Source organism: Neoarius graeffei, chromosome 15 (genome assembly GCF_027579695.1).
Source record: "Neoarius graeffei isolate fNeoGra1 chromosome 15, fNeoGra1.pri, whole genome shotgun sequence".
NCBI lineage: Eukaryota > Metazoa > Chordata > Actinopteri > Siluriformes > Ariidae > Neoarius > Neoarius graeffei.
Window position 1 is genome coordinate 47,569,359 of NC_083583.1, and position 27,925 is coordinate 47,597,283.

The following is a 27,925-nucleotide window of genomic DNA, read 5'->3' on the forward strand; positions in this document are numbered from 1 at the left end:
ATCTATCAGCAATCAACTAATATTAGCTGATAATCTCAGCATGTCAATTTATTGGTTGGGCCTGATATTCATAGTTTCTTTCCTTTTTTATTAAAGGGATAAGTGTAGACATGTTTCTCGGCCCTTTTTAGTAGTTTCTTGGCTGTTGCAGAAAGGAAAACATTTATTATTATTTTTATATTTAATGGTTTAGCACTGGACCCCTAGTTTTGCATAAGCACACACATTTGTGGTTTTTCAGGGTGGCAGAATCGTCATTGATATTTGTGTTGAATTTCCATACTGGTGTGGTAAATAAACCAGTAGCAAACATTCCTGTGCTATCTCCAAGTCTCCGTGCTTTACCACGTTGCTGTTTAGAGTGGGCTCACTGTTTTTATGGTAGCTTGAAGCTGTTCTGATCCAGTTCAGTCTTGTTCTCCATCCGGGAATTACCATGTGTGTGCTTGTGTGTGCATGTGTGAGACAGAATTGTCAGTAGTAGAGTTTTCCGTCATCCTTAATGGTAAACACTTTGTGTGCCGAGCGCCAGGCTGTCTGTGTCTGCGAGTTGTCTTAAAGTGTTTGTGTGTCTGCGCCATGGCGCCTTGAGTTGTCTCTGGTTTATCCTCCATTGTACATAACCCTTTTTCCCCCCAAGTGCATGGGTCTGGCCAACTATGTCATATCATCCATCTGCTGTGGTGTCCACTGTTCATTTGAACCCCCCATGAAGTCTTGAACAGTACAAGGACGTTAAAGTCTATCTGGAGGCGTAATGATATTAAAAAGTGCATCTTTTTGTGTCTCCTTACAGCAATGTCCCAGCATCAGCACCATCAGCAGCATCTCCAGCATGCTCAGCACCAGCAGCAGCCGCAGCAGCAGGTACAGGCTCAGTCTCAGGCCCTGGGCTCAAGTGGCTCCATGCCCCAGCAGCAGAGCTCTCAGTCTGGTATGATGGGAATGGGCAACGCATTGAGCGCCCAGCAACAGCACCAGCAGAAGATGCGACTGCAGCGCATCCAGCTTGAGAGGGAGCGCATTCAGAGGAGGCATGAGGAGCTGAGGAGACAGGTATTTTTGACAAAATGATCACGCTATTCTTTCCACAGAATGAGGTCTTGAAAAATTCCAGCCACGTGCTTGTAAATGCACAGTAAGCACAACCCAGATTTATGATTCGAGTTTACCTGCTGTGTTGAAATTCTTCCTCCGCAACGTTGATTTGCCAGAGACAGTGGAGAGAATGAAATTTCTAAAATATTTCTAAACCCCTTAGCAGCGTACAACATGGTTAATCTTTGCTAAGAAGTTAATTTTATGAATGATTTCAATAATTGATCATTTTAGGTGGGGTGGCACGGTGGTGTAGTGGTTAGCGCTGTCGCCTCACAGCAAGAAGGTCCGGGTTCGAGCCCCGTGGCCAGCGAGGGCCTTTCTGTGAGGAGTGTGCATGTTCTCCCCGTGTCCGCGTGGGTTTCCTCCGGGTGCTCCGGTTTCCCCCACAGTCCAAAGACATGCAGGTTAGGTTAACTGGTGACTCTAAATTGACCGTAGGTGTGAATGGTTGTCTGTGTCTATGTGTCAGCCCTGTGATGACCTGGTGACTTGTCCAGGGTGTACCCCGCCTTTCGCCTGTAGTCAGCTGGGATAGGCTCCAGCTTGCCTGCGACCCTGTAGAACAGGATAAAGCGGCTAGAGATAATGAGATGAGATCATTTTAGGTATTAGATTTAGGTACTACTATAGGTACCTAAGGTCTATGTTTCATTTTTTAAATGTTGGATGATCACTGTAAATCTGATGAATCTCACTTATTTTATTTTGATTAATTTATATTTTATTATGATTTATATGAGTAAAATATAAAATCTAAAGCAATACATATAAAATATCATTTGTACAACCCCAATTCCAAAAAAGTTGGGACACTGTATAAAGCATAAATAAAAACAGAATGTGAAGATTTGCAAATCATGGAAACCCTATATTTCACTGAAAATAGTACAAAGACAACATAGCAAATGTTGAAACTGAGAAATTTTATTGTTTTTTGAAAAATATATGCTCATTTTGAATTTGATGTCAGCAACACTTTTCAGAAAAGTTGGGATGGGGCAACAAAAGACCAAAAAAGTTCTATGATGTTAAAAACAAACTAATTTGGTTAATCAGCAACAGGTCAGTAACATGATTGGGTATAAAAAGAGCATCCCAGAGAGGCGGAGTCTCTCAGAAGTAAAGATGGGGAGGGGTTCACCGCTCTGTGAAAGACTGCATGGGCAAACAGTGCAGCAATTTAAGAATAATGTTCCTCAAAGTAAAATTACAAAGAATTTGTGGATCACATCATCTATGGTACATAATATCATTAAAAGATTCAGAGTATCTGGAGAAATCTCTGTATGCAAGAGACAAGGCTGAAAACTGACATTGGATGCCTGTGATCGTCAGGCCCTCAGGAGACACTGCATTAAAATCAGACACGTGTCTGTCGTGGAAATCACTGTATGGGCTCAGGAACATTTCAGAAAACCATCATCTGTGAAAACAGTTCATTACTGCATCCACAAATGCAAGTTAAAACCAAATATAAACAATCTCCAGAAACACAGCTACCGTCTCTGGGCCTGAGCTCTTTTACGATGGACTGAAGTGAAGTGGAAAATTGTCCCGAGGTCTGATGAATCAAAAGTAGAAATTCTCTTTAGAAATCATGGACACCATGTCCTCCTAAAGAGGAGAGGGACCATCCGGCTTGTTATCAGTGCATAGTTCAAAAGCCAGCATCTGTGATTATATGCGGGTGCATTAGTGCACATGACATGGGTAGCTTGTACATCTGGGAAGGCATCATTAATGCTGAATGATATAAACACGTTTCAGAGCAATATGCTGCCATCCAGACAAAATCTTTTTCAGGGAAGGCCTTCTTTCTTTCAGCAAGACGATGCCAATCCGCTTTCTGCACATATTAAAACTGCATGGCTCCATAGTAAAAGAGTCTGGGTGCTAAAGTGGCCTGCCTGCAGTCCAGACCTGTCTCCTATTTAAAACATTTGGCACATTATAAAGCGGAAAATACGATAAAGGAGACCTCGAACTGTTGAGCAACTGAAATTATATATTAGGCAAGAATGGGACAACATTTCTCTTTCAAAACTACAGCAATTGGTCTCCTCAGTTCCCAAACATTTACAGAGTGTTGCTAAAAGTAGAGGTGATGCAACACAGTGGTAAACATGCCCGTTCCAACTGTTTTGAAACGTGTTGCTGACATCAAAGTCAAAATGAGAATATATTTTTCAAAAAACAAAATTTCTCAGTTTCAACATTTGATATGTTATTTTTGTACTATTTTCAGTGAAATATAGGGTTTCCATGATTTGCAAATTATTGCATTCTGATTTTATTTACAGTTTACACAGTGTCACAACTTTTTTTGGAATTGGGGTTGTATATAAAATAATTATCGATATAGAAACTACATACTGTGAATATTTTTTTCTCTCTAGAGAGTTGTATGTTTGTGTGGGTTCATGAATTTTGGGCTAGAAATATAAACAGCATCTTCTACTACTCTTTTGATATGATCATCCAAGATTGTTCAACCATTTGGACGAATGTGAATATCATGGGGTAATAAATAGAAGCTGTGATAGATGTTATCCCTGTAAGGCTACTACAAACAGCAGTGCTATAAGTTGATACAACACACCAATCTCTTTCCTTTTTCTTTTTAGTTGCATTCTATGAACAAAAATCCTTGATTTTTTTAAAGATATTTATGTATTCCAAAGTTAAAAAGGTATGTTTTTATAATATAGGTAGTTTTTACTTTATCAGTGGCTGAATATTAGTGTTCTACTAGGACTATATCACACTACATAAGTGCTATGAAACTGTTATGTTGTTCCTTCTGTAGTGAGCATTTACAGTATGGTGGATGGGAAGCCATTTGGTATTCAAATGAAATGTGGCTTCGAGGTGCTTAAAATATTATACCTGCATGAGGATAAAATATAAAATTACAATAAAGTCAAGATAAATATCAGCAACAAGAAACATTATGATACACTTATGGTATTGGGCTATTTATTTATTTATTTATTTATTTATTGAACAAAGTTGTGTATAAATGTTTTTGTAGACCCAGATGAACTAAAAAAATCCCACCAGATTTACCAAAGTTTCTGTATTGCTGATTTTTTTCATATTCACATGTTGATGAATGCCAATCGCCTGTAAATTTCCAAGCACATTTTAAATTTAGTGTGCTGAATATTCCAGTATTCCAGTAGGGCGGCACGGTGGTGTAGTGGTTAGCGCTGTCGCCTCACAGCAAGAAGGTCCGGGTTCGAGCCCCATGGCCGGCGAGGGCCTTTCTGTGTGGAGTTTGCATGTTCTCCCCGTGTCCGCGTGGGTTTCCTCCGGGTGCTCCGGTTTCCCCCACAGTCCAAAGACATGCAGGTTAGGTTAACTGGTGACTCTAAATTGACCGTAGGTGTGAATGTGAGTGTGAATGGTTGTCTGTGTCTATGTGTCAGCCCTGTGATGACCTGGCGACTTGTCCAGGGTGTACCCCGCCTTTCGCCCGTAGTCAGCTGGGATAGGCTCCAGCTTGCCTGCGACCCTGTAGAAGGATAAAGCGGCTAGAGATAATGTGATGTGATGTGTGATGTTGATGAATGCCAATCGCCTGTAAATTTCCAAGCACATTTTAAATTTAGTGTGCTGAATATTCCAGTATTCCAGTAGGGCGGCACGGTGGTGTAGTGGTTAGCGCTGTCGCCTCACAGCAAGAAGGTCCGGGTTCGAGCCCCATGGCCGGCGAGGGCCTTTCTGTGTGGAGTTTGCATGTTCTCCCCGTGTCCGCGTGGGTTTCCTCCGGGTGCTCCGGTTTCCCCCACAGTCCAAAGACATGCAGGTTAGGTTAACTGGTGACTCTAAATTGACCGTAGGTGTGAATGTGAGTGTGAATGGTTGTCTGTGTCTATGTGTCAGCCCTGTGATGACCTGGCGACTTGTCCAGGGTGTACCCCGCCTTTCGCCCGTAGTCAGCTGGGATAGGCTCCAGCTTGCCTGCGACCCTGTAGAACAGGATAAAGCCGCTACAGATAATGAGAATGGGATGAGAATATTCCAGTAATGCAGCTCAGCCATAGTAGAGAATCAGCTACGATAAGCACATGTTAACTTTTCCTTCTGTTACATGGTGGCATTTCTATTGGCCTAATTGAACAGACAGACTTATTCGTCTTCATTTATAGGGTTTTTTGGATTGTATTCCTTCGAGTCATTCATAAGAAACAAGATTTTCATTAAGATTGTGTGCACAGTTGAAAGAAGTCAGTGATTTTAAGTTCGTATAGTAAAATGTCACGGTGAGTCTCCTTGTAAAGACGTTTATTTACACAAACCCAGGAGCTTTCAGGAACTAGTTTCTGAACAAACTATATTTTCATGAATGCCACATTTCTTGTGTAAATACTCCACTGAACAATTTACAAATACATTTCTTCATATCCAGTGTGATAAATGAGGCCCGTTGTCTCCTCATGATTTTCTAGGAAATTTTTTTGTGTGTGCTTGAACATTTTCTGCATTTGCTAAAGTCAACAAACATTTCAGTCCCTTCTAGCTGAAGTTGATCTTTATCATTATTTGCTTTCCTGCTTGCGCTAGTTGCTGGATGAATAGAGCTGATGTCGATTGTCTATCTGTGTGTGTTTTACACACTTTGACTATTATCAGACAGCACAGTGCGTCTGGAAAAGGGATGACTTGGAGTCTGAAGGGGAAAAACACAAAGACGGGTCCAATAAAAACATGTGAGCCAAATGGCTTTTGTTTGGAGAGTCAGGAGGCATCCTGTTGAAGTTTTTGCAGTTCAAGACAGCAGGGGCCTAATCGTAATCGCTTACCCTTTTCTCCTTCTTTCCCCATTGCTCGCTCATCACAGTGGCACAGAAAACGTGAAGGTCATGATTTGTCTTGCTTTGAAAGGGGGCCTTGTTTGTGTCGAATTTTTGTGCCTCATGTCCCTCCCATCAGCTGTGCTGGGAAGTGGTCTGACCGGAAAAAGGGGGTATATACAATCCATCATAGTGTCCTCTAGTGGTGGTTTGTTCTTACTCCTTCTGTTGCATAACAGTGGTGTACGTCAGAGAAAGAGGACATATCGACAAGAAGAGTGTTTAACAGTCAGACTCAGTAATTCATCAGCAGGACTGTTTATGAAGTGCTGCCAAAATGGTCATCTTTGAGGTGCAGGAGTGTTAACCTCCCAGCAGAGATGTTTAGCTTACCCAGAAGTCTTTGAGATGTTTTGTGTACTACACTGAACAAGATCTCCATGCTTTAGACAGAGGACTTTGCGTAACTGTGGCTGTCTGCATGTGAGGAAAAGAAAGGGAGGGAGAGGAGGAGATCAGTAATGTAAACAACTGTGTTTCTTTTCCTAGTCTGTCCATGTTAAAATTGATGACTCAGACAAGTCAAGTTGGCTTTTGGCACTGGATGATTTCCACTGTTTTTCTCCTCAGGACTGCGGTAGTGCAGCTGTTCAGTTAGCAGCCTACGCCCTAAAGGCAGCGCTGAGAGAAGAGCACTCCTCCACATTACCATTAAAACACATGCACAAGCAGCACCGTACAGCTCCTGCACATGTTCACAATCACTGCTCCTCACGCAGACTCATAAACTCAGAAACTTTCTACGCTGAGAACTCACAGGCCAAAATCCCTTATTGCTATAAAGAAATGCTTTATTCAGAAAACAAATCAAATGTACATTTACAGCCGCGGCGGCACGGTGGTGTAGTGGTTAGCGCTGTCGCCTCACAGCAAGAAGGTCCGGGTTCGAGCCCTGGGGCCGGCGAGGGCCTTTCTGTGTGGAGTTTGCATGTTCTCCCCGTGTCCGCGTGGGTTTCCTCCGGGTGCTCCGGTTTCCCCCACAGTCCAAAGACATGCAGGTTAGGTTAACTGGTGACTCTAAATTGACCATAGGTGTGAATGTGAGTGTGAATGGTTGTCTGTGTCTATGTGTCAGCCCTGTGATGACCTGGCGACTTGTCCAGGGTGTACCCTGCCTTTCGCCCGTAGTCAGCTGGGATTGGCTCCAGCTTGCCTGCGACTCTGTAGAAGGATAAAGCGGCTAGAGATAATGAGATGAGATTTACAGCCAATGGAATTAAGTCATGTTTGGGGTCTGACATTTGCTTCTGGAGTTTTGCCGTGAAGCTACGAGACAAATGTAGCAAGTCTCACCCAGTATCTTTCTTCTCTATAACTGCCTGACACTGTCGTCAGGAAATACAGTACTGGAATCTAAGACAAACAAAACTCACAATTTATCACCACATAGACCCCAAAGATTGAAAGTGGAATTCTATCAGAAAGCATGAAGTTATGCAAATGAGAGTGTAGTTCTACATGGCAGGAAGAGTCATGTATTTCCTGTAACTGATCTGACTGACTAAAAGACTTTGCAAGCTGTAGGGTCAGCTGAACAATCTGTCTATTGATATTTAAGAGAATTATTATAATCCTAGATGTTTTTATAGTATTTAAACCACTTTTGGGTCCTGAAAGTCCATCCATCCATTATCCGTAACCGTGTATCCTGTGCAGGGTCGTGGGCAAGCTGGAGCCTATTCCAGCTGACTATGGGCGAGAGGCGGGGTACACCCTGGACAAGTCACCAAATCATCGCAGGGCTGACACATAGACAAACAACCATTCGCACTTCCGGTCAATTTAGAGCCGCTAGTTAACCTAACCTGCATGTCTTTGGACTGTGGTGAAACCAGAGCACCTGGAGGAAGCCCATGCAGACACGGGGAGAACATGCAAACTCCACACAGAAAGGCTCCCGTTGGCCACTGGGCTCGAAACCAGAACCTTCTTGCTGTGAGGCGACAGTGCTAACCACTACAACACCAGAGTGTTTATCTAAAAATATTTATGGTGAACCTTTATCATTGGGGATTGCTTTTAATAATAAACATTACTTTATTACTGATGGTAGGCATGTAACAATGTATTGTGCAATGGTAAATCACGATACAAATTTATGACTGTTCGAATCAATGAAATAAAACAAATAAATCCTGATTTTCAGGCTGCATAAGCTTAGATTTTCCTAACTGTAATAGGGTTGTTTAAACAGCAGATGGCATAATGACATACAGTGGAGAGAATGAACATGACTTCACCTTAGGCAGATGCACGGGCGCAGATAGAGGGGGGGACGGGGGGGGGATTCGTCCCACCCAGATTTAAATTCACTTCGTTCGGTCCCCCCCACTTATAGGGAGGAAAAAACGTCTATGCTGTCTTTCTTTGCATAAGGCAAACCTCACGGAAAAATCAAAAGACTAATTACCCTTCGGTTTATTGAGGTGCACAGCAGTGTATACATAGTTGCAACAACTCACATAAAACAAAACAAAGACTGATATTCGGTTGGTTGAGCTGTGCAGACTGCACAGGTTGCGAGCTCGAGCTTGGTTGCTATGGTAACCCACAACAAGTTTGACATGCATATCGGGGTTGGGGTTGGTTTGCTGGCAGCTTTGTCCCCCCCAGTTTTTTGTCCCCCCCAGTTCAAAAAACGTATCTGCGTCCCTGCGCAGATGTAACATAGCCCTAATGCTTTGGAAACATACAAAGCAGATCTAAAATGAGAAAGAGCTGTTCTGCAATTGACTATACAAATAGATTTAACAAGAAATCTATAATCTCTTTTTACAGACTGCCAAAAGCTAAAGAAAAGAGAAGCAGGTGGAGGTAGTAGAAACATTCGTAAAAGTTTTTTTTTTTAAAGAAAAGGCCTATTTGTCATCAACTTTTTTATTTTTAATAAAATTAATATTTTAGTTAATAGGGGTGGTGTGGTGGTGTAGTGGTTAATACTGTCGCTTCACAGCAAGAAGGTCCTGGGTTCGAGCCCAGCGGCCAGCGAGGGCCTTTCTCTGTGGAGTTTGCATGTTTTCCCCGTGTCTGTGTGGGTTTCCTCTGGGTGCTCTGGTTTCCCCCAAAGACATGCAGGTTAAGCTAATTGGTGGCTCTAAATTGACCGTAGGTGTGAATGTGAGTGTGAATGGCTGGTTGTCTCTTGTCAGCCCTGTGATGACCTGGCGACTTGTCCAGGGTGTACCCCGCCTCTCGCCCACAGTCAGCTGGGATAGGCTCCAGCTTGCCTGCGACCCTGTAGAACAGGATAAGCGGCTACAGATAATGGATGGATAGTTAATAGGCTATTATATTTTACTCCAACTTTTACAAATTTGAGTAAACAATTATTGTTGGATATTAGGAAAATAGAACCAAAGTTAAAAAAATATATAGTTAACAAAAGGAATATCCATCCATCCATTATCTGTAGCTGCTTATCCTGTCCTACAGGGTCGCAGGCAAGCTGGAGCCTATCCCAGCTGAATATGGATGAGAGGCAGGGTACACCCTGGACAAGTCGCCAGGTCATCACAGGGCTGACACATAGACACAGACAACCATTCACACTCACGTTCACACCTACCGTCAATTTAGAGCCACCAATTAGCCGAACCTGCATGTCTTTGGACTGTGGGGGAAACCGGAGCACCCGGAGGAAACCCACGCGGACACGGGGAGAACATGCAAACTCCACACAGAAAGGCCCTCGCTGGCCGCTGGGCCTGTCGCTTGCTGTGAGGCGACAGCGCTAACAAAATTAATATTTAAGTTGATAAAGAGTAGGAAAATAAATGTTGCCGTTTTCGGTAATAAAATTTTCTTCCTTTGATTTTTTTTCAAAAATATTGTGGGAAAATCAAATCATCAACCCAGTATTGTGAATTGGATGAATCGTTACATGCCCTAACTGTTGGTGCTATGCTGTAATAAGACTTCCTACTCAAGTTGACTTAAGGCAGGTTTAATGAATGAATGTTTTTGTACAGGCGGCACGGTGGTGTAGTGGTTAGCGCTGTCGCCTCACAGCAAGACGGTCCGGGTTCGAGCCCCGTGGCCGGCGAGGGCCTTTCTGTGCGGAGTTTGCATGTTCTCCCCGTGTCCACGTGGGTTTCCTCCGGGTGCTCCGGTTTCCCCCACAGTCCAAAGACATGCAGGTTAGGTTAACTGGCGACTCTAAATTGACCGTAGGTGTGAATGGTTGTCTGTGTCTATGTGTCAGCCCTGTGATGACCTGGCGACTTGTCCAGGGTGTACCCCGCCTTTCGCCCGTAGTCAGCTGGGATAGGCTCCAGCTTGCCTGCGACCCTGTAGAACAGGATAAAGCGGCTACAGATAATGAGATGAGATGAGATGTTTTTTACAGAATGGATTATGGCTTTTTGGTAAATGCCATCAGGTTACGATATTTATTTTCTCCCAGGAGGTGGCGCTCTGCAGACAGATCCCCATGGATTCGGACAACATGGCATCCGTAGCTCCTACCATCAATCCAGCTGCCATGAACCAAGGCACTATTCCAACCAGTGGCTCAGACCCCTTTCTGAACAGGTAAGCACTTCTTTCCAAACCTCGATCCCTGATTATCTGCTATTTTACACCATTTAGATTTTTAGTTCTCTTATTTTCTTTTTGTATTCACATCTAGTCTTGAATTTTCCTAGATGAGAGTAGAATTACTTACCCTGTGTATAAATGATGCAGCTGGGAGTTTGCTTACAGGTATTAGATTCAGGGATACTTGATACTTTGTTTTAAATTTCCTCAAACCATGTCTTTCTTGAAGGAACACTCCAGTATTCTGTATAAACAGCACCTGCAGTGTATGTGGGATTACTACACATTTCCCTGTACTGAGAAAAGAATGAAAAATGTGTTTACCTGAAACTCGCAGGTAGTACGAGTGAAAGAACATCTGTTTGGGGCTTTTTGTTTTGTTTTAATGTCTTGCAAAGGTATGGTATTTTTTAAATAACGCCCTAAGTCTGTATTTTTAGAGGGAACAATTGGGATTTATGCGTTCCCAGCATGCATGTGTTTTGATAACCTTAGGGCAAGCATCAATTCATTGGAAATGCTATTGTTTCTATGGTGAATTTTTTTTTTTTTTTTTATAAAAGTACAAAAAGATAGCTCTCGTAAGATGTTCTCCATAACTTCCATTATATATGAGTTTCCAGTGAGCAGCTTTTCTGTTCTTTACATAGTAAGGATGTGTCAAAATTTTATCTATAAAGACTACAGATGCACGAGAATAAGTTGAAGAAATATATTTTAGGTATTAGTATTTCTTTAAAAGGAGGAATCATATGCTAGCTTTGAGGTCATTTTGCAGAGTGTCATCTTGGTGCTGGGAAGTGCTTGTTGATTGATGTTTGGCCTTCAAAATTTTGGAGTGGGTTATCAGAGCATGCGTGTATGTATTCCCATAGTGGGCCATACCATTCACGTGAGCAGAGCACAGACAGCGGCCTGGGCCTGGGCTGCTACAGCATCCCCACCACTCCTGAGGATTTTCTTAGCAACATGGAGGAGATGGACACAGGTATGGTGGAGGTTTCTTACTTACACTGGACAGCAATAACATTATCCATCAGGGTCATGAGGGAAGCTGGAGCCAATACCAGCTGATTTCGGGTGAGACATGGGGTACACCCTGGGCAGGTCGCCGAACTATCACAGGGCTAACACTGAAACGAGAACATGCAAACTCTACACAGAAAGGCCCCAGTCGACCGCGAGGTTCAAACCCAGAACCTTATTGCTGTGAGGTGACAGTGCTAACCACTGCACCACTGTGCACTTATTACATAAAGAGCATCTTTATATCTATACTCAGCAAAAATAAAAACTTGACACTCATTATTTTTTAAATAGTGTTTAGAAACTTTTCTTGAAAGAGTTCTTGTTGTGATTATGGTTAAATGCATTGTCAAGGGCATTACGTCACACATTCATTCTACTGGTCGGGCCTACGTGGCACGTGCGAGAGCACTGCACGCTAAAATCACGTTTCCACGTGACACAAGTGACGTGACCTATTGATACACGTGCAATTGATCTCACAGTAGCAGAGTAGAGTGTCATCTCAGAAAAACAAGGTTTTATGGTTAATTATTCGTTAATTTGCAATGCCACGACTGTCAAACATTCAGCGTGAACTTGCCATTGGCATGCTGAATACGGGAACATCCGTCACTGACGTTGCGAGGGTTATGGGATGCAGTCGACAGACCGTCCATAATCTCCAGACACGTCTCCATCAAACTGGCACCACAGCCGACCGCCCCCGTCCTGGTCGACCACGTGTGACGTCACACACAGAAGACCGACACACAGAAGACCGACAGATTGTCTTACGTCATTTGCGTAATCGGTTTGTCACTGCCACATCCACTGGGAATGAATTGTTTGGAGGTCGAGTGACTGCCCAAACCATTCGAAATCGCCTGCGCTCTGCTCTGCATTAAGTTGTGACTCACAGTTTTTGATCATGGACATTGTCGTCGCATTTCCGGTGGAACCGATTCCATGACAAACATGATCTGTATGCTTTAGCATCTTTAATGACAAGATAATTGAATACAATCGTTATTTCAAACCTATTTTCCAAAATGTTCAAATTATTGACTTTGAAACGAGTGTAAAGTTTTTATTTTTGTTGAGTTTAGTATAAAGTTCAATAACTTGTAATTTCCGTTTCCGGTTGAGAGTACGCTGTGTGCATTTTGGCTGCCGCTTCTCACCGACGCTTTTTATTTTTATTTTTCTCTCTTTGTTTTTCTTTTTGTGTTTGCGTAGTTTGATGTTAGTTTTTTTGTTTGAATGGTTTGTCCGCCAGTTGTGGTGTAGCTCTGGACCCAGTTTTGGACATCAGTTTCCTCAGGCCTTGGTCCACTGTGGGTGATGCCTGCGCTACTCGATATGGACTGCAGTGAGCTCATTGCTCTTTTAACATCAGGGTTGTCCAGCGGTCTATGGGGCGGTGCTTCTGTGCTTGGCGCGGTGTTCTGAGCGATGTTGCCCAGTGGTGTCACGGTGGCAGTGCAGGTGATTTGGGACATACCATTGCCCTGTGTGGTGGCGCTTCTGTGCTCGCTTTGTGGCTCCATGGTGCGGTGTTCTGAGTGATGTTGCCTGGCGGCATCGCGGCAGCTGTGCAGGCAGTGTGGGATTTGTCTTCGTGCGCTTTTTGGCGGTACTGTGGGCAGTTACGCCACTGGAATTACATAATGATCCTTTTTTTGGTGGACCCCCCCCCCCAAATTTTAAAGCGACCTTGGGTGTGAGAGGTGTTATAGAAATTGAACGTATTATTATTATTATTATCACATCACATCGCATTATCTCTAGCCGCTTTATCCTTCTACAGGGTCGCAGGCAAGCTGGAGCCTATCCCAGCTGACTACGGGCGAAAGGCGGGGTACACCCTGGACAAGTCGCCAGGTCATCACAGGGCTGACACATAGACACAGACAACCATTCACACTCACATTCACACCTACGGTCAATTTAGAGTCACCAGTTAACCTAACCTGCATGTCTTTGGACTGTGGGGGAAACCGGAGCACCCGGAGGAAACCCACGCGGACACGGGGAGAACATGCAAACTCCGCACAGAAAGGCCCTCGCCGGCCCCGGGGCTCGAACCCAGGACCTTCTTGCTGTGAGGCGACAGCGCTAACCACTACACCACCGTGCCGCCCATTATTATTATTATTATTATTATTATTATTATTATTATAGTAGATAATCTAGTAGTAGAATAAATAATTCATAGATAGTAAAATAAATAATTAATAAAATAAAATGAATGAAATAATAAATAAAATCCAATAGAATAATAGAATCTAGTAGACAGTCTTTGCACATTGAAAATTAGTTAATGGTATGAATTGAAATTAGTAGGGATTTGATTGGATGTTTTAAATTTAGTTAATAAAATACTTTAACTCAAAAAAGTGCATAGAAATGTAATTAAATTAGTAGATTACATTTGCTTCTATTACGAGTAAAGAAAAGAACCAGAGTCATTATTTTTGATATCTGTAACGAGTTCTTGGAAGATATGAATGAAAATGAAAGGGGTGTGTGTGTGTGTGTGTGTGTGTGTGTGTGTATGTGTGTGTGTGTGTTTTCATGGAAATGTTTTCATGGAGAGCACAAATATGACTTTTAAATTATACTCAAATAAAGCACAAATTTCCTAAATGATACTTTGTAATGGGCGGCACGGTGGTGTAGTGGTTAGCACTGTCGCCTCACAGCAAGAAGGTCCGGGTTCGAGCCCCGTGGCCGGCGAGGGACTTTCTGTGTGGAGTTTGCATGTTCTCCCCATGTCCGCGTGGGTTTCCTCCAGGTGCTCCGGTTTCCCCCACAGTCCAAAGACATGCAGGTTAGGTTAACTGGTGACTCTAAATTGACCGTAGGTGTGAATGTGAGTGTGAATGATTGTCTGTGTCTATGTGTCAGCCCTGTGATGACCTGGCGACTTGTCCAGGGTGTACCCCGCCTTTCGCCCGTAGTCAGCTGGGATAGGCTCCAGCTTGCCTGCGACCCTGTAGAACAGGATAAAGCGGCTAGAGATGATGAGATGAGATGAGATACTTTGTAATGAGGTACAATGAGTAAAATACGTACTTTCCATGTCTGATGTTCACTTCAATTCCAGTTTATCCGTATTGCCATTTTAACAATAGTCTTTGCCACAAAGCAGATTTCGAAATTCGGATATAACTCTAGATCCCTAATGAGTAAGCCAGAGGTGGCAGTGGCAAGTACAAGCTTCCTGAAACAACATGAGGAACAAACCGTGACACCAGACAGTGCAATTATAAATCATTACGGTATCCAGGTGTAGAAGTGTATTGTCAAACAATATCAAGTACGTTGAAATGATGTTCATGAGCATGGAACGAGCAAAGGACAGTCTTTATAAATGAATATGCGAGTGATGTATGAATCATTGAGTGACCAATATTAATTACACTTGGAGCTTTTTGAAGCTTAAAAGACTCCTCAGCCTGGCTTTTCTCTCTCTGTAGGTGATAACATGGTGCCAGTCAACATGAACGTGCCACAGCAGAGCCGTTTCCCCGACTTCCTAGACTCCATGCCTGGCACTAACGTGGACCTGGGCACCCTGGACGGCACAGACCTCATGCCCATCCTCAACGATGTGGAGTCTGTTCTGAACAAGAATGAGCCTTTTCTCACCTGGCTCTAAAGAGGCACCGAGGCTCCAAGGGGAAGGCTAAAGACTTTTAGCAGCAGTGCTACCTTTCTGAATTTTAACTCAATCAGTCTCTCCGCTCTCTCGTTTGTAATGTGCCTATATTGCTCCTTTTTTTTTACTTTTTAAATCCTGGTTACTGTAAATTTTCTGAGTGAAGAGTATAACAGAAACCAAAGTGTTCAGCTTAAAAACAAAGAACAAGCATACGTCAATCAAATTTGTTCAGGTGTGGTGGAAAAGTCATATGTATTTTGTATATACTGTAGGATAGAGTAGATTTTTACTGTCACTGAGTGTCGCTTGATCAAAAATGTCATTCCTCTGGCTTTGGGCAGGACTGAACAGCTATTTGTTGCTGTCGGTTTCCATTAAAAAAAAAAAAAAGTGTTGATGTAGGGACACTTGGTAGGCACCAGCAGAGGGAGCCGCTGCCTCCATGATGAACTGGAGACTATGTTGGCTTCAATGATGTACACATATTAAGCATGTTAGCCAGTTCAACCTTATCTGCACTAAAGGGGAGCCTTACTGATCAATTAACATTCAAGCGGCCTTATGAACAAACTTTCCTTTCTTCGCAGACACCAGATACGTTTCCTACTGTAATGAATTTCAGCACAAAAGCTTTGTCATAACTCCAATTTTCAGTTTTGTGTCAAAAGCAACAATATTTCATTCGCATTTAGAGGATTATACTCAAGCTGATCCAAGTTTAGCTATTGTATCAAGTAAGCTCATGCCTCTGAAATATAGCAGTTTGCATCTGTAGACCTACATTTTATACCATGTACTTTTTGTGTACTGCTTCAGTATTCCTTTATTTTATTTTATTTTTTACTGTTAAATACTCTAGATGTGTCCTTTTACATCTGGTGCATTTTATGAGTTTTGATATAGAGTTTGCCTTTTTAGTATTTATCGAGAGCTATGATTTTTTTTTAAAATAGTTTTAGTTCTTTTTTTTTAAATGAAATTGAAATTTCAAAGCACTACAAATCAACACGGGGTTGAGTTGGATCTTGTAAGTAAATGTTGAAGTTTCATGTGACGGTTCCTGCTCTGTGTTTCTTCACTGTACTGTGAGGTTCTTTAATCCGTTTAATCCGAAGCAGACTACGTGTTGGAGTCTTCTGCGTAGTAGGACTGCCTTTAACTCAGCGGTGAACAGGTTTTATAATAATCTGCAGGGAATATGCAAAACAAGAGTATTTTCTAGCAACCAGAAATGATCGTCTCTGAATTTTCGGGTATCGAATGACGAACACTCGGAACTGGATGAGCGTGGGTGATCACATGATCTTGCTTTATTTCTTTAGCTAAGCCGAAATCCAGTGACCTTTTTCTATATCTGTAATATTTTTGTATTGGATGTTAAATGATGTGTTAGCTATTCCTAGCATTGGTGGTGTATAAAGCCACCTTATATTGATTACGTAGCATATCGTTATTTTGTATACTGGCAACAGTTCATGGGCAAAGGATGGATGGATAAACTGATAGGCTTTGTCGGTGGGTGGGTGGGGGAGCAGTGGTGGTGATGCATCATTATTTCTGGGTTAAACTGAACTCATGAAATCCTTTAGTCAGGATTGATTGGTTAAGTATTGAATCTTTTGAGCAAGTACATGCTGGAACCCAGCTGACCACTTTCTAAATGTGTAAGATGGAAAAGATACAAAAAAGTATGTGCTTTTTTTTCTCTTTTTATCCACGGAGAGGAAAGGCCATGTGGTTAAAGTCAGCCACAAAAACGAGTGGTTCCTGAATGGCTTCCTGTTATTTTGTTCTATACATAAAGTGATTATTCCAGGGCTAGAGCATGGCGTAGGTTATTGTTAATAAGCACAGTGTTTGCATCTGATCATCTATGCATGTTAGAGCAATACATTTACACAAAGCAATAAGTTGGACAGAAAGGAGGTGTTTTACTAGTTTTATTGAGTGGTGTAAAAAAAAAAACCTAAAGTGATTCTCTGTAGCATTATGTAAAAGCATGGTTGTGTAGCACACACACTACCTAGTCACGGTAACACGGGGAGGTTATGTTTGTTAGATTCTGGGGATGTTCGAGGAAGGCTTTGAAAACACATACACACTGAAACAAAATGACCGCTTACTGTATTTTTGGGATGTATGGAGGCGATTGTAAGAACTATAACCTCACAAAGAAATATCTGAAATTGAAGTGTAACTTGTTGAGCAACCAAAAAAAAAAAAAAAGAATAAAATTGTGTACCACAGAATGTATGTGTGAATTATTTGGAAACATTTGGAAGGTTATGCTTGAAGGATTCAGGGTTACAGAAATTGTTAATGGAGTGGAATAAATTATTATTATTATTATTATTATTATTATTATTCATTCTCATCTCATTATCTGTAGCCGCTTTATCCTGTTCTACAGGGTCACAGGCAAGCTGGAGCCTATCCCAGGTGACTACGGGCGAAAGGCGGGGTACACCCTGGACAAGTCGCCAGGTCATCACAGGACTGACACATAGACACAGACAACCATTCACACTCACATTCACACCTACGGTCAATTTAGAGTCACCAGTTAAGCTAACCTGCATGTCTTTGGGGGAAACCGGAGCACCCGGAGGAAACCCACGCGGACACGGGGAGAACATGCAAACTCCACACAGAAAGGCCCTCGCCGGCCACGGGGCTCGAACCTGGACCTTCTTGCTGTGAGGCGACAGTGCTAACCACTACACCACCGTGCCGCATTATTATTATTATACATTTTAGTGAATTGAAAATACTTTTTACTCCTTTTAGTTTGCCATAAAACATTTGTTCACAGTTGCCAAGAAGAAGAAGAAGCCTTTATTTGTCACATATACAGTGGATATAAAAAGTGTACACACCCCGTTAAAATGATAATTTTTTCTGATGTAAAAAAAAAAAATGAGACCATAATAAATAATTTCAAAACTTTTCCCACCTTTAATGTGACCTATAACCTGTACAATTCAATTGAAAAACAAACAAATCTGTTAGAGGGGAAAAAATGTACAATAAGCTGGTTGCATAAGTGTGCAGTAGGGTGCATCAGTTGCCTTCACTTTCATAAAATCTGATGCATTTTTGTTTGGGTGTTCCTTTTCACCAATAAAGACATCCTGTAAAATTTTCTGACCATATTCAAAAGTTTAATGGTGGTGGGGGTGTCGTGGCTCAAGTGGATAAGGCGCCATACCATAAATCCGGGGGCCCAGGCTCAATCCCGACCCAAGGTCATTTCCCAATCCTTCTCCATCTCTCTCTCCCACTCATTTCCTGTCTCTACACTGTCCTATCCAATAATAAAGGTGAAAAAAAAGCCCCCCAAAAAATCTTTAAAAAAAAAAAGTCTAATGGTGGCACCATGAGGTTCATTTTTTGCCAAAAAAAAAACCACGTTTATTTTATGTTTTCGCGTAAGGTTCGAATCACAATGTTGGACTCCATTTATAGATTTCTTGTGACCCAGAGATCATGTTAAGAACCTTTGCAAGGGATTGAGAAGCATTAATGTGATTCATAATACATTTGTATTGTTTAAAAGTAGTTGAACAATGATTCAATGAATAGGGGTGGGCGATATGGGCAAAAAATAATATCTCGATATTTTTTAGGATTTTAACGATAACGATATTTTGACGATATTTTTAAAAAAACACTTGCTTAAAGATTACAATAATTACAATGAATAAAATAATCATTGCAGTGACACAAGTATTTAAGGAAAAGCCATATTTATTTTCTTAAACAACTTTAAATTAATAAAAATTAATAATTCAATTGACAGTTCGTAACGGCAGCGAACATTCTAATCAACCGTCTCTGACGGCAGTACGGGTCTGCAAATATCCCGCCTGTTCCGCTGCCAACAACCAATCATATGTCGATCTGAACCAACAGCTTTCCAATCATCTTGCAGCTTCGTGCTCCGCTGTCCCTCTCCTGCCGTTATAGAAGTACTGCGCCTGCGCAGTGTCAAAATAATCCACGAGAAAAGTGGATTTTAAAGCTTTTTCTGAGTCATGAGAACCAACTCAATTATAATCAACTTTTCATGGCGATTTCAATCATATGCTCTTCGCGACCGTTAGTTTTCACAGAGTCCAGTATTGATATCTCCCCATTCATGTTCAGAGGGTCTGGTCTCACTCATCCGAAAAAGATGCCTGAAAGTGGCCGGCGAGTGACCGCACTTGGCCTGATAGGAGCCCGTCACAGCTGCTTCTTCTTTGGTTTTTTTTTTTCCCCTCAAAAAAAAACCGTAAACTACAAGTCAAAGTTTTTCAGTATAACAATAATAAAGAAAAATGTGCTCAATTTAAAATGTATTGAAACTATTCGAAATCGGCTGATCGGTTCATTCATTATTATCTGTGAGTACAGAAACACTAGTAATAATTTCTGGATCACGTGGACTAATATTTCTTGGGAACCAATGGGTTAATGACATGGAATGAACCAACCGACCAATCGCATTTTTTCTTCAGATGGTATCTGGGTAAATCAGCAGCTGTCTCAGCCAATCACGTTTTATTGCTGGACGGGATCATATCACGACATCTTCCGGTAGATACCCGAAATCAGCTTTGTGCGTTGTGAGGCCAGCGGAGCAAAAAAAAAAAAAAAAAAACTTTTAATATGCTGAGCAATGTTTGATACATTTTGGAAAGTTGTTTTGGTTGCTTTATAGGTTTCTTAGAATATTTAACTCGTCACGTCTGTGCTGCTCTCCTGGGTTGCTAGAAACAGTTGTGTTGCCCTGGCTTGGCGTATAAAATATGTGCCCCCCCCCCCAAAAGCAATTCAAGGCCCGTCCGTCAGTCCGTGTCTGGCGCCGGGTCTGCTCCGCTCTGTATTGATTTTTGGCGGCTTAATTAAAAAAAACTCGATAATGCAAAATTACACATCGTCAAAACAACATTCACGATGACATCGCAGACGATACATATCGCCCACCCCTATCAATGAACAGCTAAAACTCAAGCTGTGCTTGATAATATATTTAGAATATGTACTAAAAATGTGTATCTAAGATATTTGGTATACTCTATAAGGTGCAATAATGTTTCATGAAAAGTGATCGAAATTTTGTCATAAAAGTCATAAAATAGCAGCTTTTTCCATAACTTTGAGCTCCTGGTGCCACCATTAAACTTTTGAATTTTGTCAAAATATTTCACCCAGTGTGTTTTCTTACCAAAAGGAACATAAAAACAAAAATGCATCATGATCAGAGGAACTTTTCATTTTTAGGGGGCAACTGATGCACCCTAGTGTGCAGACCCTTTCTCTTAGGGATGGTTTTGTTCCACCTCTCCTGAAGTGTGCTGCTGTCTGCCCTATACCTAAGCAGAGACCACCTAAGGCAATTGAGAATGACATTAGACCTAGATCTCTTACTTCACAATTAGCTAAAGTGTTGGAAAGTTTTACTTTCGTTCGACTCCTCCCTAAAATTTTCAATAATTTAGATAACCAACAATTCGCTGTTTCTGGTAGGTCGACTGAGCAAGCAATAGTTTACTTGTTGCACCTAACATTAGAAGCACTTGATAAAGGTAACTCTAGCATTAGGTATTTTTTGCAGATTTCAAAAGGGCTTTGACCTTATAAACCACCATATTCTACTTGAGAAGCTAGCAACCTTTGATATTCATTCCAGTCTATTAAAGTGGGTAGCAGCCTTTTTGCAGGGCAGATCCTAATTTGTGCGTATCGGTAACAGTGTATCTTCTACCAAATATCCTCACAGAGGAATTCCTCAAGGTACAAAATTGGGACCATTGCTCTTTGCGGTTATGGTCAATAGCCTAGTTTCTCAGTGGCCACTCCGCATAAAGTTTGTTGATGACTTATCTATCATTGAGGTAGTTCCAAGAAATTCTCCATCCCTGACCAACTTTATTGTAAGGGACATTCAAGATTTTGCTCAGCTTAACGACATGAAATTAAATCCTTCTAAGTGTAAGGAAATGGTTGATGACTTTCTTCAATACAGCAGCTGCGTTTGGTGCCCGATTGCCATCGGCTGCACTACTGTGGAACACGTTAAGTCATTTAAACTACTCGGTGTATACGTCTCTCATGACTTGACATGGAACGTCCACGTAGACTACGTATTGAAGTAAGCCAACAAGCGGCTTTATGTAATAAGGAATCTAAAACGTTTTGGCTTTCAGGTAACTGATATTGTTACCATATATTGCTCTCTCATAAGATCTATATTAGAATATGCATCCGTCGTTCATTTCGCTCTTCCTAATTTTCTCTCCAAGGCACTAGAAGATGTCCAAAAACACGCGTTGACAATAATTCTACTGGGTGTACATTATAGCGATGCTTTATCACAAACCGGTCTATCTACACTTGCGAACGGTCGTGCTGAATCTTGCAAACATTTTATGAAAAAGATACAACCCTTTTTCCTCTGATACAAAGGAGAATTGTAGAGCGTGATATAAGGTATAATCTAAGATTGGCTACGACTGCTATACAGTCTGTATGCAATACTGAACGGCTGAAGAATTTTGTAACTGTCAAGTATTTAGATTATTGTTATGCTTAATTGTTTATTGTTATGATTAATTGCACAATAGCCTGTAATTCAGCCGTCATGGTTGCGATTGGAGTTAATAAACGAAATAGCTTCAAAATAGCTTAAACTAATACTTCGTTGAAGCACCTTTTGATTTAACTACAGCATTCAGTCTTTTTGGGTCGGAGTCTATCAGCCTGCCACATCTAGACTTGGCAATATTTGCCCACTCTTCCTTGCAAAAGTGCTTCAAATCTGTCAGATTGCGAGGGCATCTCTTGTGCACAGCCCTCTTCAGGTCACCTCACAGATTTTCAATTGGATTTAGGTCTGGGCTCTGGCTGGGCCGTTCCAAAACTTTTTTTTTGGGGGGGGGGGTGTCAAAAAAAGGTATTTATATTTGATTAATATAAAGAAATTGTATTTTCAATCATACTATTAGGATCAATGGAATGTTAACTTAAAGTGAAAAATACAAAAACAAAACTTATTACTTTAGTAGGCTGCAATATCTTGAGAGTCTAAATGTTTAACAGCCAACAATACAACTTTTAACATCACATTAATACTGTTTATGTGTCACATAAACCAGGGTCAGGAACATGAAGAGTAACACAATAATAATACTGTAATACCGGCGGCCATCTTCCCATCTCATCTCATTATCTCTAGCCGCTTTATCCGGTTCTACAGGGTCAGAGCCTATCCCAGCTGACTACGGGCGAAAGGCGGGGTACACCCTGGACAAGTCGCCAGGTCATCACAGGGCCGACACATAAACACAGACAACCATTCACACTCACATTCACACCTACGGTCAATTTAGAGTCACCAGTTAACCTAACCTGCATGTCTTTGGACTGTGGGGGAAACCGGAGCACCCGGAGGAAACCCACGCGGACACGGGGAGAACATGCAAACTCTGCACAGAAAGGCCCTCGCCGGCCACAGGGCCCGAACCTGGACCTTTTTGCTGTGAGGCCCCCAGGCGGCCATCTTGGATTGGTAATTTTCAGGCTGTTTGCCCTGTTGTTAGATTTAAAGCCATGATTTAAGTTAGTTTTATAATTGCAGAGTGTAATTTAGGATTGTTAAGATGTTAAGACTTTATGAGTTTAATCCTGAATCCTAGGCTTGTGACCTTCCTCCAGTGAAGTAGAGAAGTGCTGACCTACTTTGCTAGACTAGACATAAACATGTCTTTGTTTAAAATGGTAAATGCTGAGTTGTTAAGAACATATTCTTGATATGGGATGTTTTGCCTATGATTGTTTTACTACATATTAATGAAATTAAGATGTAATTTGCTGACTTAGCACAAGACTTAGCACATTTATATGCGCACACACATAACACACACACATTTTCACCCTCTACACGCCAAGGACACACACACACACACACACACACACACACACACACACACACACACACACACACACACACACACACACACACACACATATTCGATAGACAATACATAAACATAGCTGCCGTTTAGAGAGATTATAATTTGTTATAAAAGGTGTTTGTAATATTTCATCTTTGGCGAGAAAACTGTGAATAAACAGCAGTGAAACCGATCTCTGGTTCTCTGTTTTTTTGCGGTGTTTTTTCGCCCCAGAATTCTGCAGGTGGCACGAGGGTATTGGTCTTGAGAAGTTGACCGTTCCAGCTGGGGGAACCCTTTCACCTGTATTGTAATTTTGGCACACATCCCAAGTTATTCCTTGGGGTCAAATTAGCCTATAACAGTTGAGCTATCCTCTCCTAAATGATGTGCATACATGGTCCTGGTCCATAGCCAGGTCCTGGACTACACAGCAAAAGTCATCTCAAACTGGTTTCATGAGCATGACAATGAGTTCAGTGTTCTTCAATGACCTTCCCAGTCACCAGATCTGAATCCAATAGAACACCTTTGGGATGATAGAACAGGAGACTTGCAGCATGAAAGTCATGCCAACATGGACCGAATCTCAAAGGAATTTTTCCAATATCTTATGGAATCCATGAAGAATTAAGGCTGCTTTGAGAGGAAAGTGTGGCTCAGTACAGTATAGTATTTCTAGTAGTGTGTGTGTGTGTACCACTTCTTATTGTACCTGGAAATAACGGAACCTAATTCCCTGCTAATGACAAAGATTGCACACCCACAATATCCTCATCCTTTTCAAGGTGTGGTCTGGACTCTCATTTTGTTGTTCTGCTGTCCACCAGAGGTCATACTTATCCTGAGTGTTTATAATGTAGCTGTTAAATCCGCAGAGTGTTTGAAACTCGGAGCACCAGGGCATTTTTACAGCCTATAAAGTGAGACAAGTGAAATTTTGGATTACCTTGTCAAAAAAAAATTTTTTTTTGAATGACTCAAATATTCACTAGGATTTTGCAGCATGTAATTTCAACATACATCAAGTCTTTCCCGGCTTAGAGCCCAGACTATGACTGTGAACCAAACTACTGAGATTTCACAGAATTATCTAATCACTGCATTGTCTATATCAGCTACTTTATTGCAGATCATTACACAAACATCTTCTCAGTAAAGAAATTATCGTTTCAAATGCCTACATGAAAAGCACACTGTGTTGTTGTTGCTGTGTTTTCTTTGAGTTTGGCTCAAAGGTGCTATAACATCTGAGCTCATTGTCATAAAGAGGAACATCATTACAACAATAAAATGAGTGATACAACAGCAGTACAAAGGCTCAACAGTGAGGTATAATAACCTGCAAATGTTTGCTTAGTGCCTTCTTAAACCAGGATAACATAATAATCTGAATAGCATTATGAAAATAAAATAAAAAGACAAAACACCTATTTGTGGCAGTATAATATTTTTGTTGTATTTTGAGGCATTTGTATACTACAACCCCGATTCCAAAAAAGTTGGGACAAAGTACAAATTGTAAATAAAAACGGAATGCAATAATTTACAAATCTCAAAAACTGATATTATATTCACAATAGAACATACGGTAGACAACATATCAAATGTCAAAAGTGAGACATTTTGAAATTTCATGCCAAATATTGGCTCATTTGAAATTTCATGACAGCAACACATCTCAAAAAAGTTGGGACAGGGGCAATAAGAGGCTGGAAAAGTTAAAGGTACAAAAAAGGAACAGCTGGAGGACCAAATTGCAACTCATTAGGTCAATTGGCAATAGGTCATTAACATGACTGGGTATAAAAAGAGCATCTTGGAGTGGCAGCGGTTCTCAGAAGTAAAGATGGGAAGAGGATCACCAATCCCCCTAATTCTGCACCGACAAGTGGAGCAATATCAGAAAGGAGTTTGACAGTGTAAAATTGCAAAGAGTTTGAACATATAATCATCTACAGTGCATAATATCATCAAAAGATTCAGAGAATCTGGAAGAATCTCTGTGCGTAAGGGTCAAGGCCAGAAAACCATACTGGGTGCCCGTGATCTTCGGGCCCTTAGACGGCACTGCATCACATACAGGCATGCTTCTGTATTGGAAATCATAAAATGGGCTCAGGAATATTTCCAGAGAACATTATCTGTGAACACAATTCACCGTGCCATCCGCCGTTGCCAGCTAAAACTCTATAGTTCAAAGAAGAAGCCGTATCTAAACATGATCCAGAAGCGCAAATGTCTTCTCTGGGTCAAGGCTCATTTAAAATGGACTGTGGCAAAGTGGAAAACTGTTCTGTGGTCAGATGAATCAAAATTTGAAGTTCTTTATGGAAATCAGGGACGCCGTGTCATTCGGACTAAAGAGGAGAAGGACGACCCAAGTTGTTATCGGCGCTCAGTTCAGAAGCCTGCATCTCTGATGGTATGGGGTTGCATTAGTGTGTGTGGCATGGGCAGCTTACACATCTGGAAAGACACCATCAATGCTGAAAGGTATATCCAGGTTCTAGAGCAACATATGCTCCCATCCAGACGACGTCTCTTTCAGGGAAGACCTTGCATTTTCCAACATGACAATGCCAAACCACATACTGCATCAATTACAGCATCATGGCTGCGTAGAAGAAGGGTCCGGGTACTGAACTGGCCAGCCTGCAGTCCAGATAGAAAACATTTGGCGCATCATAAAACGGAAGATACGACAAAAAAGACCTAAGACAGTTGAGCAACTAGAATCCTACATTAGACAAGAATGGGTTAGCATTCCTATCCCTAAACTTGAGCAACTTGTCTCCTCAGTCCCCAGATGTTTACAGACTGTTGTAAAGAGAAAAGGGGATGTCTCACAGTGGTAAACATGGCCTTGTCCCAACTTTTTTGAGATGTGTTGTTGTCATGAAATTTAAAATCACCTAATTTTTCTCTTTAAATGATACATTTTCTCAGTTTAAACATTTGATATGTCATCTATGTTCTATTCTGAATAAAATATGGAATTTTGAAACTTCCACATCATTGCATTCCGTTTTTATTTACAATTTGTACTTTGTCCCAACTTTTTTGGAAACGGGGTTGTACATACAAGAAGGTAAAGGAATATGGTATGACTATACAATGATGTGATGTATAAACATCATTATACTATTTATAAGACTTGTTTTTTTTTCTTATTTATATTGTCTTCTGAGGAAGAATGGCTAAAAACTACATCTTCCAGCAGGTAAAATATGTGACTTAAAAACAATAAAATAATACTTGGGGTTCTGAGAAAAAAATATATAGGTTTGGTATAGGGGCGGCACGGTGGTGTAGTGGTTAGCGCTGTCGCCTCACAGCAAGAAGGTCCTGGGTTCGAGCCCCGGGGCCGGTGAGGGCCTTTCTGTGTGGAGTTTGCATGTTCTCCCCGTGTCCGCGTGGGTTTCCTCCGGGTGCTCCGGTTTCCCCCACAGTCCAAAGACATGCAGGTTAGGTTAACTGGTGACTCTAAATTGACCGTAGGTGTGAATGTGAGTGTGAATGGTTGTCTGTGTCTATGTGTCAGCCCTGTGATGACCTGGCGACTTGTCCAGGGTGTACCCCGCCTTTCGCCCGTAGTCAGCTGGGATAGGCTCCAACTTGCCTGCGACCCTGTAGAAGGATAAAGCGGCTAGAGATAATGAGATGAGATGAGGTTTGGTATATTTTTTAGAATATGCTACAAGATTTAAAAAAAAAATTAGAATTTTTTATAGACTGGTAAAGACTTTATAAAAGATTCCCAAAGGCTGAATTTAAATCTGGTTAAATTTTGAAATGTACATTGTTGTTGAAGTGATGTACACTGATCAGCTATAACATTAAAACCACTGACAGGTCAAGTAGATAACACTGATTATCTCTTTAACAGTGTACCTGTCAAGGAGTTGGATATATTTGGCAACAAATAAACTGTTAGTTCACACAGTTGATGTGTTGGAAGCAGAAAAACTGGGCAAGTGTAAAGATTTGAGCGAGTCTGACAAGGGCTAAAGTGTGATAGTTAGACGACTGGGTTAGAGCATCTCCAAAACAGCAGGCCTTGTGGGATATTCCTATTATTAACTGTAAAGAAAGCTCAACAACGTCTTCACTTCCTGAGAATACTCAGGAAAAACGATCTGTGTCAGAAGCTGTTGGTGTCTTTCTACAGGTCGACAATAGAAAGCATCCTGACATACTGCATCTCTGTGTGGTTCGCGGGGTGCTCTGCTGCTGATAAGAAAGCTCTGGAGAGAATCATAAAGACAGCAGAGAAAATAATCGGCTGCCCCCTTCCCTCTCTGTCAGACATCGCACACTCCCTTATTCTCTCCAGAGCACGAACCTACATCAAGGACAATTCTCACCCAGGTCACCATCTGTTTGAACTGTTGCCCTCTGGCAGGCGTTATAGGTCCATCAAATCCAGAACCACTAGATTCATAAACAGTTTCTTCCCATATGCCATAACATACCTAAACAAACAGAAATGACAACTGCCTAAGCCACCCTCTCACTTATGAACTCTTCACGTTGTACTTTTTATTCTTGATTGCATTCTGTATAGATGTTGTTGTTTTTCATTGTTTTATCGTTCTATTAATTTTATTATTTTACTATTTATTGATGGTATTGAGTACCGAGTTGGAGTAGCAGCATAATTTCGTTGTACTTGACGTATAATGACAATAAAGGCATTGAATTGAATTGAATATTATGCAGTGATTAGTACCTACCAAAACAATCCAACAGGGTCATGGGTGCCCAAGACTCATTGATGCTTGTGGAGAGCAAAGGCTAGCCTGTCTGGTCTGACCACACAG

General features: G+C 41.4%; 1 protein-coding gene across 1 annotated transcript in view; it reads left to right on the forward strand.

The window, feature by feature from the left end:
* wwtr1 (WW domain containing transcription regulator 1) overlaps positions 1–17,414 on the forward strand; it is a 76,582-nt gene extending 59,168 nt beyond the window's left edge. Inside the window, exons 3-6 of the mRNA XM_060941506.1 lie at positions 797–1,056; positions 10,360–10,487; positions 11,369–11,481; positions 14,981–17,414. Coding sequence (XP_060797489.1) covers positions 797–1,056; positions 10,360–10,487; positions 11,369–11,481; positions 14,981–15,162 — 683 coding nt within the window. The 3' untranslated portion in view covers positions 15,163–17,414. The remainder of the gene's footprint in view (positions 1–796; positions 1,057–10,359; positions 10,488–11,368; positions 11,482–14,980) is intronic.
* Positions 17,415–27,925: the final 10,511 nt, after the last annotated feature.